Source organism: Channa argus, chromosome 22, assembly GCF_033026475.1.
Source record: "Channa argus isolate prfri chromosome 22, Channa argus male v1.0, whole genome shotgun sequence".
Lineage (NCBI taxonomy): Eukaryota > Metazoa > Chordata > Actinopteri > Anabantiformes > Channidae > Channa > Channa argus.
Window position 1 is genome coordinate 8,447,952 of NC_090218.1, and position 13,631 is coordinate 8,461,582.

At 40.3% G+C, this 13,631-nt stretch overlaps 1 protein-coding gene across 4 annotated transcripts in view; it reads left to right on the forward strand.

The window, feature by feature from the left end:
• aff4 (AF4/FMR2 family, member 4) overlaps nucleotides 1-13,411 on the forward strand; it is a 31,724-nt gene extending 18,313 nt beyond the window's left edge. For all 4 annotated transcript variants that reach the window (XM_067491921.1, XM_067491920.1, XM_067491923.1 and 1 more), the window contains 16 exons: nucleotides 243-270; nucleotides 409-472; nucleotides 747-839; nucleotides 1,421-1,565; nucleotides 1,665-2,418; nucleotides 2,590-2,741; nucleotides 3,569-3,654; nucleotides 4,037-4,271; nucleotides 4,727-4,824; nucleotides 5,170-5,233; nucleotides 5,667-5,803; nucleotides 6,994-7,065; nucleotides 7,263-7,356; nucleotides 7,484-7,527; nucleotides 7,826-8,046; nucleotides 8,738-13,411. In XM_067491921.1, coding sequence (XP_067348022.1) covers nucleotides 243-270; nucleotides 409-472; nucleotides 747-839; nucleotides 1,421-1,565; nucleotides 1,665-2,418; nucleotides 2,590-2,741; nucleotides 3,569-3,654; nucleotides 4,037-4,271; nucleotides 4,727-4,824; nucleotides 5,170-5,233; nucleotides 5,667-5,803; nucleotides 6,994-7,065; nucleotides 7,263-7,356; nucleotides 7,484-7,527; nucleotides 7,826-8,046; nucleotides 8,738-8,865 — 2,415 coding nt within the window. In that variant the 3' untranslated portion in view covers nucleotides 8,866-13,411. The remainder of the gene's footprint in view (nucleotides 1-242; nucleotides 271-408; nucleotides 473-746; nucleotides 840-1,420; nucleotides 1,566-1,664; nucleotides 2,419-2,589; nucleotides 2,742-3,568; nucleotides 3,655-4,036; nucleotides 4,272-4,726; nucleotides 4,825-5,169; nucleotides 5,234-5,666; nucleotides 5,804-6,993; nucleotides 7,066-7,262; nucleotides 7,357-7,483; nucleotides 7,528-7,825; nucleotides 8,047-8,737) is intronic.
• Nucleotides 13,412-13,631: the final 220 nt, after the last annotated feature.

The window sequence follows — 13,631 nt, forward strand, 5'->3', positions numbered from 1 at the left end:
CCTTACACTACACATGGGATAAATCCAGAGAAACTTTTTTTTTTGGTAGTGGTCTGCAGAGATGGGATAAATATTTAATCTGATACTTCATTTACCTCTTGCATGTAAACATAAATGGCCACAAACACATTGATTTACATTTTTTTTTAGCTCCAGATTGATCAGACAGAATTTATAGAAAAGGTTTTAAAAAACAAAATAACAAGTTCAGTTTGTTTTGTTGTTTTGTGTTTTCGAATCAGGAGTCGCACCCTTTTCCAAGTGGACATAGTGAGTATTGCACACATTTCAAATCCATACCTTGACACGAATGGTCCATTATACTGTAAATTTGTACATTTTATCTTTCTAACGTCAAATATTTAACGGCATACATGTTGCTCATGTGTCCCTGCCTTGTGTTTTTAGAGCGAGGCAGCTCTTCTAAGAGTTCCAGCAGTCACCAGCCCAAAGCTTGTGAAGATCAACCCACGTACGTACCTAATTTTTTCCTTTTCCTTGTTTCTCATTTTGGGTTTGTAGGGGGGTTTTTTTGTTTGTTTGTTTGTTCATTTTTTTTTTTTTTTTTAATTCAGGCACCAGAGAGCAAGGCACAAAACCAAATATTTATGATGAGTTAAGAAGCCTAAAGTAATCAGACATGCATTGATTGCATAGCCTGTAGTCCTACTGACATGGCCCTTACTCCCAACCGGCAGCAGTTACGCTGCTGTAATAGAATTGAAAGAGTTATTTGTGTATTTCAGGATGCTAGAAGATGACCTGAAGCTAAGCAGCAGTGAAGACAGTGATGTTGAACAGGATTCTGCCAAGAATGTCTCAAGAAATACGTCAGCAAGGTAAAGCACAAAGCACAGTAAACTTGGATGCACCTTAAAACCTGGTAGAAATCTGGACACAAGTTAGAATTTTTAAGTCTGTATTTTACTTGCCAATTTATTTAATGTGTTATGTTCCTTATCCCATAGAAGACGGCAAGGTTTAGTAAGTTTCTCTCCTGTGTATTGTGTATTTTACGTATTGTTTCAGGGCTTTTGAGACATGGTCTCTCCTGACAATCTGTTTTGATCACAGATTTTAATATATATAAATTTATTATCCAGCTTATGTTGTAGTGTTGGGTGTTTTTGAACTATAGAAATCAAAAAGTCTTGGCCAAATAGAAAGTCAAATAAAATTAACTTTGGTAAAACAAAACAACTTGGCAATTAATGGCATTCGGATTTGCCATAAGTTTGGAAAGTTGGTTTGGACAGGTGATAGTGTAAAGACTTGTGGGATCTCAAGGTGTCCACCTTTACATGAACAAGGCTTGAAAACACTGGTTAGGATACAGTTGTTAGTATGCTCAATGTGACCCCTAACTGCAATGTGCAAAAATAATAATTAATAATTTTATTTAACTCTTCTGTAACAACAGCAATAACAGTGAAGAAGCGGATCAATCAAGGGATGACTCCAGCAGCCACAGTGGCTCTGAGAGCAGCTCGGGCTCAGACAGTGAGAGTGAAAGCAGCACGACAGACAGCGAAGCCAATGAGCCCCCGCGACCCGCATCACCAGAAGTAATGACATGACTGTCACATTCTACATTAATGATCACACACAGTTTTTGCTTACAAAGACAATTTATCACTTCTGTTTGTTGTCTTTTACCCATTCAGCCCGAAGAACCCATGGCCAACAAGTGGCAGCTGGACAACTGGTTCAAGAAGGCTAAACAGTTCTCCCCAGCGTCTCCAGTGGACAACAATAATGTTCCCACCAAATGCAAGAAAGAGGGCAGAGATAACAGCTCAGGGCGTGGCTATGGTAGCCAGGGAGGGGGGTCAAAAGACTCTGCGGTACCCACCCCCAGCAGGGACCTACGGGCGGCACAAAAAGGTGCAGAGGGTGGCCGTGGCCGGCAGAAATCCCCGGCCCAGAGCGAGGGTAGCACAAATCCACGAATCCGTGTGGGTAAAAAACAACCTAAGAAGTCTGATAAGCCTCCAGTGGTGGAGGAACCTAAAGGGGGGCTGCGAGTGGAGAGCGAACCAGCTCCAGAGATACCGCCTCATCGGCCCAAAGCTGCTACTAAGGGTTCACGGAAACCAAGCATCAAAAAAGAGCCCAAATCCTCTCCGAGGCCCACCACAGCTGCTGTCACCGCTACAGATAAACGCAAGGCCAAGGCACCCACTAAGACTTCTCAGAAGTCTCGAGAGTTTGTCGATACAGACTCTTCATCATCAGACTCTGAGGGAAATGACAGCATTCCATCGTCGTCGCAGACGCCCAAGTACACAGAGAGTATCAGGACTCCTGTGTGTGTGTTTTCTCCAATGGAAGAGAAAGAGCTGCTGTCTCCACTCAGCGACCCGGAGGAGCGCTACCCTGCAAGGCCGCCACAGCAGCAGGTTTTACTAGTAAAAATAGGTTAGTCCAAAACGCTGATAGGCAAAGTAAATCTTACAATAAAGTAACACAAATTCCCTCTGTAGTATGTGCTCTTCTTTTTTACGCTAGATGCAGAGCACGTGTTTACTTTGGACCAAGCAAAACCTTAGCGACCCTTCCTTTTCCCTTTCCTTTTTTTTTTTCTTGTAGATCTCACCTTGTTGTCTAGGATCCCAGGGCGGCCCTACAAGGAGCCTGTGGAGATCAAAGTGGAGCGGGATGACTCTCTAGACAAGGACAGCAAAGACTTTAGCAAGCAAAGCTCTGAGAAGAGCTCCAACAAGGCAAAGAGGAAACACAAGGTAGAGTCATTTTGAGTGTGTTTACATGCACTCAAGAAATGTGTTTATTAGAAATCCACATATAGGTGCAGCTAAAGATTAATCAGATTTATTTTTGAAGCCTGTCTTACAGATTTTAACTTTGTAGTGAAAATGCTGCTTCATGATTTTGTTTTCTTTGGCTGTGTTCATGCTGCTATGGTGCTGCAGGGAGAGAGAGGGGAGAGATCCACAGTGCGAACTGTCTGAATTAAAAAAAATAAAAAATCCCCAGGGAAAGTGACTTATGTTATTATGTAATATTTTCTGTTGGACTTTGAGTTAAAAACGAGGCGGCCTCACTCCGTTAATGATCACTCCCTCGTTCTTTTACTCAGCTGCCTGTAACCTGCATCTGCAACCGTTTGTTACACAAATGCACTGTCAGAGAAAGCAGATTAGAAACCTGGTTACACATATACATGGCAGAGAAATCGTTTTTCTCTGGAAAATTCTGCTGTGAGAAAGCATTTCGCTAATCCCTTACCTCAGTTTCAGAAACCCGGTTTCGCATTTGACGGTAAAGAAATCAGCTTTCCTGAGAAAGCTGACTGTTGCCTGGTTACTTAAGTTTATGTAAACGCACTGCATGTGTGTTCCTTTTACTTCAACATCATAAACACGTTTTCCAAGACAGGATATCTTGCAGTCATGTTTGAATGTAACAGCAGATTGCTGGAATAATGTTGGACTGTACGTTGGTAGAGTGCTAGGTTTCAATTTTATATAAATCTTCCGATCAGTTGCTGTAGCATTTGCACACTCCAATAAATCTCTCTTAATGTGTCCGTGCTTTTTGTTTTCTTTAGAATGATGAAGAAGGCACCAAGCCAGAGAGCAAGCGATGCAAGATAGAGGAAAAGTCTCTATCTCATCACAAAAACAGCAGTAAAGAGTGAGTATTCTTCTTTTTCCTTCTGCTTTTAATTTACAGTAAACCCTGAGCACACCAGGAATACGTCGTGTGATAGCAGGACTTCAGTTTGCCCTGGCAAAATGAAGATTGCCAGATGTTTCTTTCTCTATTCTTATAACTCTCAAAATAAACCCCATAAAGTCTAATAAGCATCATAAAATCAAAGCAATAAAGCTCAGTGAGGTTGCTTGTTTTAATGTGCCCCTGTTAACCTTTATCCTAACGTCATCTGTGCCGTGTTCTTGGTGTTAAGTTATGTGGAACCTTTAATATTTCAGTGGAATAATGTAGAGCTGCCACAATAGGCCTTTTAAATGATATAAAAACGCATATATTGCATTGATGATTTATATCGCACCAGGTCTAAGAGGTCTTTGGAGAAGAAAGAGGAGCCGGTCCCCTCTCCTTCCATCTCAGGTCCACAGCGGACGCCCAAGGCAGAGCAACCGAGTCGGAGGAGGACAGTAAGCCAGTCCTCCACATCTTTGTCCAGTGGGACGGGAAGCGGAAAAGAAGGCAGCCACAGCACGAAGGGCAACTCGACCTCCAAACACAGAAAAGGAGAGGACAAGGGACGCAGCACACGCGATGGCAAGGTGGGTGCGGGCAACGTTATTGCCGGGCATTTGCTGTCCGTGTGAATACCTGGCAAGTGCTGTGAACGCTGCCGAGTGTGAGTGTAATCTTTCTGTGCAGTATGCCTGCGGGAACTTTACTAACGGAGCAAGCATAGGAAAAGAAAGGTTGTTGCTGGGGGAAGACTGGGCGTGTTCAAGAACGTAGTTTGTGTATGTGTGCACTTTATGTGCGTATTAGTGCAGAAGATTTACATTTTTTGTATATAATAGAAGTCACTAATGAGTCCGTATTTACGCCACGTCGCTAACCTGCAGCTAACCACTGCAGACTGATATGCCCATAGAGCACACTACATTTCAAGCACATTTCCCACCTTCCAATTGCCACCCTTTTCTACATTTTATCATCCACTTCAAACACAAGGCCCCCTTTTTTCTGAAACTTTATTCCCTCTCGCATGCTCTCTCCACAGGAGAAATCCTCAAAGGGCTGCGATAACCAGCTGGCTGTGCCCCCACTCTCCACGGAGGGCTCCAAGTCTCAGAGATCCAAGCTGGTGTTTGAGGACAGGTAAGAGGAGCTCTTTCGACTGTGGATAACCCCCCTCAGCAGGACACACAGAAAGAACTGCTGTGGAGATCTAGAGTTGCCTTTGATGCATAAAATTGTACGGGATTGCGGGGGGTCATGAATAGATGTGCCTGCATGCAGGAAAGATTATGTAAATTTCCATTCTTAAGGGCTCGCTGTGGGGAGTCTGTCCTTTTCATGCTGCGGAAAAGAAAACAACATAGTTTTGCTTCTTTTTTTTTCATTTGAGAAGTTGGATTTTTATCAAAGAAATCATGTTTAAGGAGATTGGAGAATGTTTTTATTGCCATTAACTTAGTTTTTCTGTTAATAATTTTGTTTCAGAGTCCATTCAGCAGATCACTACTTACAGGAGGCCAAGAAACTTAAACACAATGCCGATGCACTGGTGAGAATCTAATTGCTGTAACTAAGATGTTACAATTGTTGCATAAATGAACATATCGATGTCCATCAATGCTGAACTGTCGTGATTGTCTGTTTATTTACTCAAGATTCAGTTTCCTATGCCAAATTTCTTTCTTTGTGCTCTCACAGTTTGTGAGCTTTACGTCAAAATACGAAAGGGAAAACTGTAAAATACCTTCGTTAACATTTTGTTAAAGATCCAAAAAAGTATAATTGACTAATCTGTTGCCAGTGTCATTGAGTTAAAAGATAGCCTTGTGTAATCTACAGTCACGTGTGGATAGCATTTAGCCCCCCCCCCCCCCGGCTGTTGAAACAGTTTGACAAGGAAATGCAGTATGTGACTCAATAGGTTAAATACTGTCCAAAACTAATAAACTAAATAAAACTTTTTTTTCCTTTTTCTTTCACAGTTGGACCGTTTTGAGAAAGCGGTTTACTACCTGGATGCTGTTGTGTCTTTTATTGAATGTGGTAATGCTCTGGAGAAGAGTGCCCAGGAGGCCAAGTCTCCCTTCCCCATGTATGCTGAAACAGTGGAGCTCATCAAGTAAGGAGAAAAAATAATTACCGTCATCCTTGTCACAGAACTGCAATTTAAAGGGGAACAGCAGTGTGTTTACAGACTGATCGTTGGAGACCACTGCTTTGTAGAGAAGTTGTGTAAAGCTTTTTGAGGGAGCTGTGCAAAGTCTGAATTGTCGTAACATTTGGTTGACCATTTGGGGCTAAAGACTGGAGTGACAAAGGCGTGAGCTTGTCAACTCACTGAATGAACTGTCAAAGGGCAAGTTGCATTTTGGAAAATGTAGGCATCAAAATTCAACAAGGATCAAGCTGCACTGAGTGAGTCAGCTGAGGCCACTAGTCTCTTATTGTAACCACACCTACAAGGATGAGGTGAAAGGGTATAAAATTGTCTTAAGTTGAAGCCTGGATGTTAGGTAGAAACAATGGGCTAAACAAGGCATAGAAATTGTAACACTTTAATATTTTATATCAGAAATCAGAATAAACCAGCTATTTCATAATACCAATAAATGCAAAGAAATGTATAATAGTCAAATTCAGATAAAGCAGAGTTCCTTCAAATCTGACCAATTCAAACTACTTCTACTAACTCCCTACTGTGGAGAGATTTGTGCTAGTAGACGACATTTTCTTATTCATTCTCTCTCAGAAATCCAGAATGCTCAGGTCTGAGTGCCTCTGCTGGGCTGGGAGTGGATCAGTTTCAGCAGATAAGGCCCTGTATTCTGGCTTTGTCCTTCCATTTTGGCCCTTTAGCAAACACGCGAGTGATTATGTCTCTGACATTCTTTTGGTAGTAGCCCCAAAGCTCCCAAGACTGATCCATACCTCCCATAGATCTTTCCAGCTGAAGGTAAAAAAAAAAAAAAAAATGATCCCAAGATGTTGGCTCATGAGCTGATCTCCCCTTTGTTTTCAACAACATAATTAACTCTGATCACTTGATGGAAAAACGCAGCCTCCTACCTATAAAGCAGAAAAATTGGGGAAGAATTTCTATAATGTACTGGGGCTGCTCTAACTATGCTGTTAGCACCTTTTTGACTTTTGTCTTTAAGGTGAGCTGTAGTTGGCCCGAATTTAGTTTGCTTTGCCTTTTTAAAACCAGAAGAGTCTCTCCTCTGTGTAGTGCAGAAAATCAGCGAAACACACTTCCAAACCAAATAGCTTCCCCTAAAGGCTAACTGTTTGTTTTGTCTGTACACTCAGATACACTATGAAGTTGAAAAGCTACATGGCCCCAGATGCCACTTCAGCAGACAAGAGGCTAGCTGTGCTTTGGTAAGTATGGTGACTGACAAAGGTCTTACATTTCCAGTGCATGTGCTGAAGGTGTTGTCTTGTCCGTGGGCTTCAACTCACAGTACTGAAGGTGCTTGCCATTTGATTCTATCGTGTATTTAAACGTGACACAATCTGTGGTCATGCCCTTCTTTTCAGAGGAGTTTTAGATCATTATTTACCATTTCCCTTTCCAGCCTACGATGCCAATCCCTCCTCTACCTGCGGTTATTCAAGCTGAGGAAAGACAGCGCACTAAAGTACTCGAAAACACTCACTGAACACTTGAAGGTACGTTTGTTTCCAGCAGACCGAAATCTACTTTTACTTGGCAAACCCTAAGACAAAATATTAATTTCATGTGCATGTGTTAACCCGCTTTCTCTCTGTACATCACGCTCTGATTTTGTTTCTGCAGAATTCTCTGAGTAACACCCAGGCTCCCTCTCCTGGAATGGGAAAGTAAGTCATGTCCTCCAGAATCTGTGGGGAAATTAAAAGTAAATGTAAAGGGGACATTTGTGTTTTCCACACTGTGAGGGGGGGATGTTAAGGAAAACTACTCTACTTAAAAGCAAATTTGGCGTTTTTAAAGTATGAGAACTCTGCAGTAAGTTCATAGGCAGCAATTCCATAAATTCTTGCTATCAACGATTTTCTATTTGTGTACCTTGTGCCATTTCTAAAAGTAACATTTACCTAACTGCTTCTAAGCCTCTACTGACCAGTCATCACCATGTTGGTACGTTTCCCAATGCAGTAAGGCAGCAGGTATGCCCTCTCCAGTGTCTCCCAAACTATCCCCTGGCACGGCCGGTGGCTACTCGTCAGTCAGCAGCAGCAGCAGTAGTGCCAGCTCTTCTGTGACCATACCTCAGCGTATTCACCAGATGGCTGCCAGCTATGTCCAGGTCACCTCCAACTTCCTGTACGCCACCGAGGTCTGGGACCAGGCTGAGCAACTATCCAAGGAGCAGAAAGGTAAGATTTTCCGTCATGTTTTTTTTTTTTTTTAATTATTGTTTTGCCTTTCTGTTAGCTTAGGTAGAGCCTGGTCATTGAGGATCTCTGCCCTACCCACTGCCTTGATACTACCTTGATCACGTGTTTTCAGTCAGTCAAACGTGGGAACATACCATCTTAGATGAGAATTGAGTGGGGGAAGATACAGTGAATTGGTATCTTCCAGGTTCCGAGTAGCGGCCCCTGAGGCCAGGATTGCCCACAGAGGTAGAGGTTACCAACTACAGTCTTAGTAAGGTGCTCAACTCTGTCATTTAAATTAAGCTTTTGTCGTCTTTTTGATATTACTTAGCTAGTCCCTCCAACTTAACCCACCATGAAATCAAAATATTCTATGTAAGCATGTAGGTATACTTCTCCACAAGGATTATTGACTAATTATGTGTAAAACAGACCACGTGGAATCAGTAGTTCATTTAGAAACTGGCAGCAGTTTGGTGTAATATAAAAAATATGACTCCCAGTTTTACATATTAGAGCATTTACATTTTATCACCTTCATTGCTTGAATGTCTGCGATCTATCAAACACAAATTAAATTGTTAGTATTTGTGTTTGTGAGAGGGAATAAGATCCCGACTTTAAACTTGGCTCATTATTAATGGCTTTTAAGTTGATGTTGCTCCTGTCTCTGTGTCTCCTTTCTCAGAGTTCTTCTTGGAGTTGGACAAGGTGATGAGTCCTCTGATCTTTAACACCAGCACCATGACAGAGCTGGTGCGTTACACACGGCAGGGCCTACATTGGCTGCGCCTGGACGCAAAGCTTATTCCCTAGCAAGGACTCGCCCCATGCAGACTGCTTCCACACACATCCACACCTCAGCCTCTTGTGTTCAGCAGCATGTGCTCAAAGACACATTCTTGACCCCAGTGAGACACAAACACAGTTATGTACTGTATGCACACAGACACACACACACATTTAGGGCTGGGTATCACAAAAATAAAAATTTGGTACAGATTCCGACCCCTTCAGTTCAATACGGTTCCCGCTCAATAGTTTTCTTGACGTATATTTAATAAAATCATTATTGACAAAAACGAAACTTGCATTCCAACTTACCAAGCATACGACTCGGGTTTTACCCTGTTCTTGGCAACTGGCAGAGAAGCTTGCTTATTTAACAGCTGTTATAATGAGCAATTTTTATGGACTTGTTACTTGTGAATGCACTTACACACGTTGCACGTGAGCCATGTCTCACCTCAGCTCGGCTGTCTGTTCTCCTCCTCAGCTGGTGTGTGTGTGTGTGTGCGGCACTGAGTCCTGCCCACAAACACACACACGGCAAAGATGGAAAGGACACACCCCATATTTAACCCCACGACTATATTTTCTGAACCGGATTATCTCACTTTCTGCGTTCTTCCACTACTAATAGGCTCAAACGCTGAGAATCCATCAGCATTCCTACTCGGTGTCGCACTTGCATGCCCAAACTGTTTTTAACCTTCACACACACTCTAATTTTTAGTCGCACATCTGAAACTCTTGCACTGTCCAGCGTTGCTTAGGGATTAAACTTTGCTTTTGTTGACAAGGAATTTTTCAATACACGATAGGATGGAAGCAGTTCGGTTGGTGCCATGAATGTATTGAAGTTCAATACCCAGCCCTACACACAGTCCACCTCTCCGCCTCCTAAACACACACACACACACACACACACACACACACACACACACACACACACATTATGAACTCCTCAGACATATCTCCAACACTGTGTCCATTTTCTACACCAGCTTGCCAAATATAAACACTGAGCAACTTAGAAACATGTCATACCTTCGACGGCACCACACAGGGAGAAGCATCCAAACTGCAACGCCACGCTTCATACTGAATATCGACATTCTTACGAAACCTTTCAAGGCCGTGTTTTTATCTCTCTGGCTTGAAAGTGCGGAAATGTTTATTATAAAGACACTAAAAATGGGGTTTGGTTTATAGGCTACTTTGGCTTTTTCTTTTACTTTGATTCACCAAAGTACCTCCGACAAACACCAAAGGTGCTTTAAAATGAAGGTTTCTCTTTATGGTTTTTGTGCCTTGTATGTGAGCTACAGGAACAGTCATTTGTCATATTTGAATAATTGTATTTTTATTTAATCTTTCCTGTCTTTTTGGTTTTTGTTTGTATGCCAACAGTTGTGATTTTTAGCCATTTAATAATTATTGGTAGCTGGCAACAAAGAATTTTTTTTTTTTTTTTTTTTTTTTTTTTTTTTTTTTTTAATATGTTGCAGCCTTTCAGTTTTTAATGAAGCCCCACATTTCAGAATAAAGGTGGTGGTGGGCATCACTTATTAAGCTAGAGGTTAAGGCACTAGAGGTTCAACTTGTATGCCTGCGAAATTTAAGGACTTAGAGCTACTGTGCACTGCAAATTATTACTTCTGACACACATTTTTATACATGTTATATTTATCAGTGTATTCGTCACCTTGTGTTTCAGAATCACAAACTACTTTTATTCCTGTCCGATATGGAAATGCTGGTCAAATGTTAGTCTTTATTGGATGTTAGGAGCAGTGATCACTAGTGTGAGCATTCGGGCTCTTAGCCTTAAGAAATTGGCCACGTTAATGTTCTCTCTAAGAGATTTGTTGCTTCTCTGAAGCTCCACAATACAAGTCGCCTCACTCATAAATGGTTTTAAATGTGTAGCTTGATGATTCATTGAGAAATTTCCTCCCAAGGAGTCACTTCCAGACAGTGTTATTCTTTTCCGATTCCCCTCGCTTGCTCAGTATATTTTTCTAAGGAACAGCAGGGAGTGTCTTTTTAAGTATTGAAGATTCACGTATACAATGCAGATATTTACATTGCAGTTTATAATTACTGGGCCTGTGTGACCAATAATTTGACAACGTCATCTAAAAGGAAAGATGCTGTTTATAGAAGAAAACCCATCAGTGACGCAGACTAGCAGTGTTGCATATATAACTTATTATGTTTTTGTTTTTTTTTTTGTTTTTTAAAGAACTCAAATTAGAAGTATAACAGCTAATATAGATTTTATTATATATATATATATATATATATATATATATATATATATACCAAGCAGTTGTTTTCCTTCTGGCCAAGCAGAGGTATAACTTTACAAATGCATATGTTTAAAACAGGGTGCAGCAGGGCTTATAAGATGCAAAGTATTTGTATATGAAATTGTTCCTATTTAAAATTTAATCATACTTGTATTACAAGACAGTGGGTAATAAACGCGTCAGGTAGTTGTTAATATGGTTGAGCAGGTGGGCCAGAAACGACAGTAACTGTGTGCGTCAGCTGTCCAGATGTGAACATTTCTGTTATTTAAAAGCCTCATCGAAACAGACAGTGGTTAAAAATGAAGACATTAACATTGCACCCAGGATTTTAGTGGACCTTTCTGGAGTTTTGCAATGCTTAATGACATGAAGGACTGTCCTTTCTTGTTACTTTCAGGCCTATTCCTACGAAAACATGCTGGAAATTCTAAAACCTGGGCTGAATTGTATACGTGGAAAACAATTGGCTGATTAATGTCCTTGACGGCGGATACGTTTGAACAACACTAAAAGTGCCAGGATGTGAAAGAACTGTGTGATTCTTTACTTTTCTAGCACTTTGTCGGTGTTTTAAACCTTAAATTTTTTAATTTATTTTTTTACACCATCTTGACAAAATGAATCCTAATGATTACGGTTTGGCCCAGGTTTGACCTGTTTTGTGTGTTTTTATGTTTTCTTGCCTGGCTCCCTGACCTTTATTGTAGGAGGGGATACTGTTATTTCCTCTTGCACTTGAAAAACAGAAAGTCAGAGGAGGTATTATTTTAATCTATGCAGGATTTTTTACAAAAAAAAAAGGATCAGTTTCTGTGGAAACAAAGACATTATTTTTAGGCTTGGGATTTTTTTCCCCACCTTTTTTTTTTCTTTTCTTTTTTTCTTTTTTTTTTCCTGCCTCAGCGAGAAACCGATTTAACTCAGTCCAATGCCTTTAGCTTTTGCAATTTTGTGTACTGGTTTAGTATATAATATGTGTATATAGATCTGTTTTTATAACCAAACACAGATGGCTTGAGCCATTTTGTACTTAAAGCCGGAGGCCACTTTTCTCATAGGAATTCCTCTGTGGGTTTTGCCAGCCCAGTCAATGTCTTCATACACTGGTACACTTTGTAAGTACAGGTCTGCGCCTTGTGTTCCCTACACTATCTTATAGTCAGATGTACAAATTAGCATTAGATTCATTTAACTGTTTGCTACTCACAATTATTTATTTTTCTGCCCCTTTTGCTTAATGTTTTTTTTTTTTTTTCTATTTTGCCTTTATAATGAGCACCATTTTATGAAATAAGAAGATGTAAATGTTTTGGGGTTGTTTATGATGAGATTTCATTGTAAGTAATTAATATTCTAACTTGAAAGAATCCAGGGTAACATTTTTTTTTCTTTTTTTTTTTTTGCCATTTATTAGGACTTGCATGTTTCTATTTAAATACAAATGTATAAATTGTAAATGTAACATTTCTTTTGAGGGTGAATTTCTACTACAGGATAAAATTTTTATTAAATTTAAAAATGCTGTAAATACATTTGTGAGATACTTTATGCAATCCCCCCCCCCCATTTGTGGGCTTTTTGTGTTCTTCTTCCACGCTCCTAGAGATGACATCCCAGTCTCCTAAACTCTGTATATCAAGTTGATTTCTCTCTCATTCTATTACCGTGCTTGTATACTTTGTCTTCTGCTTTACTGTCTCAGTGTCATGTCACCACATAATCATTAATGTCTCTAGATCCAAGTGTGACTATTTTGTCTTCTCTGTATTTGATATGGAGGCGTGTACTTTTCACGAAATGTATATTGCTGATTTCATGGGATGGACGGGTGGCATGTACAGCCTGTTATGTAAAACCACATCTGTTTCTTCCTCATGAGAGAGATGTATTTACTGACCCTTTTAAACAATTGGTCCAACATGTCTTTTGAAACAGAGGTATTTCTCTACGCATCAGAACAGTTGTAGCAGTTTATACAGTATGTTGAGTGACACCTTTTTTCTAAACGTCGTCTCTGAAGTGAGACCAGCAGCATACGCTATGTAAAATAGTCTAAATTGGATTAGTTTTAAGAGAACCGATGATAAAGATGCTATATATGATGGATGCAATATGATTAAAGGTACTCCTTGAGTTTGACCTTCAAACTTAGGTTATGTAATTTAAAAGCATTCTTGTGAAGTGAGTATTAATTGTGACTAATGAGAGTCTGTCCTGAATATTCTTTGTATTTTGCCGTATTGAGAATAAAATATATATATGGATATGTTTAATGGAGGCTCATTAATTTTGATTTAATTTGAGGAAAGCAAATGTGTAACGCGTGCATGGAGTGTTCCTATGGGCCAGGAGTCATTGTTCACATTTTGCTTGTTTGACCACAAAGCAGTGCAAGTTGACTCGCTAGGACTAAAAGTATTTTTAATCGCGCACGAATGGCTAGAAACCAAAAGGAAACACCCCAAAACACACACACACACACAC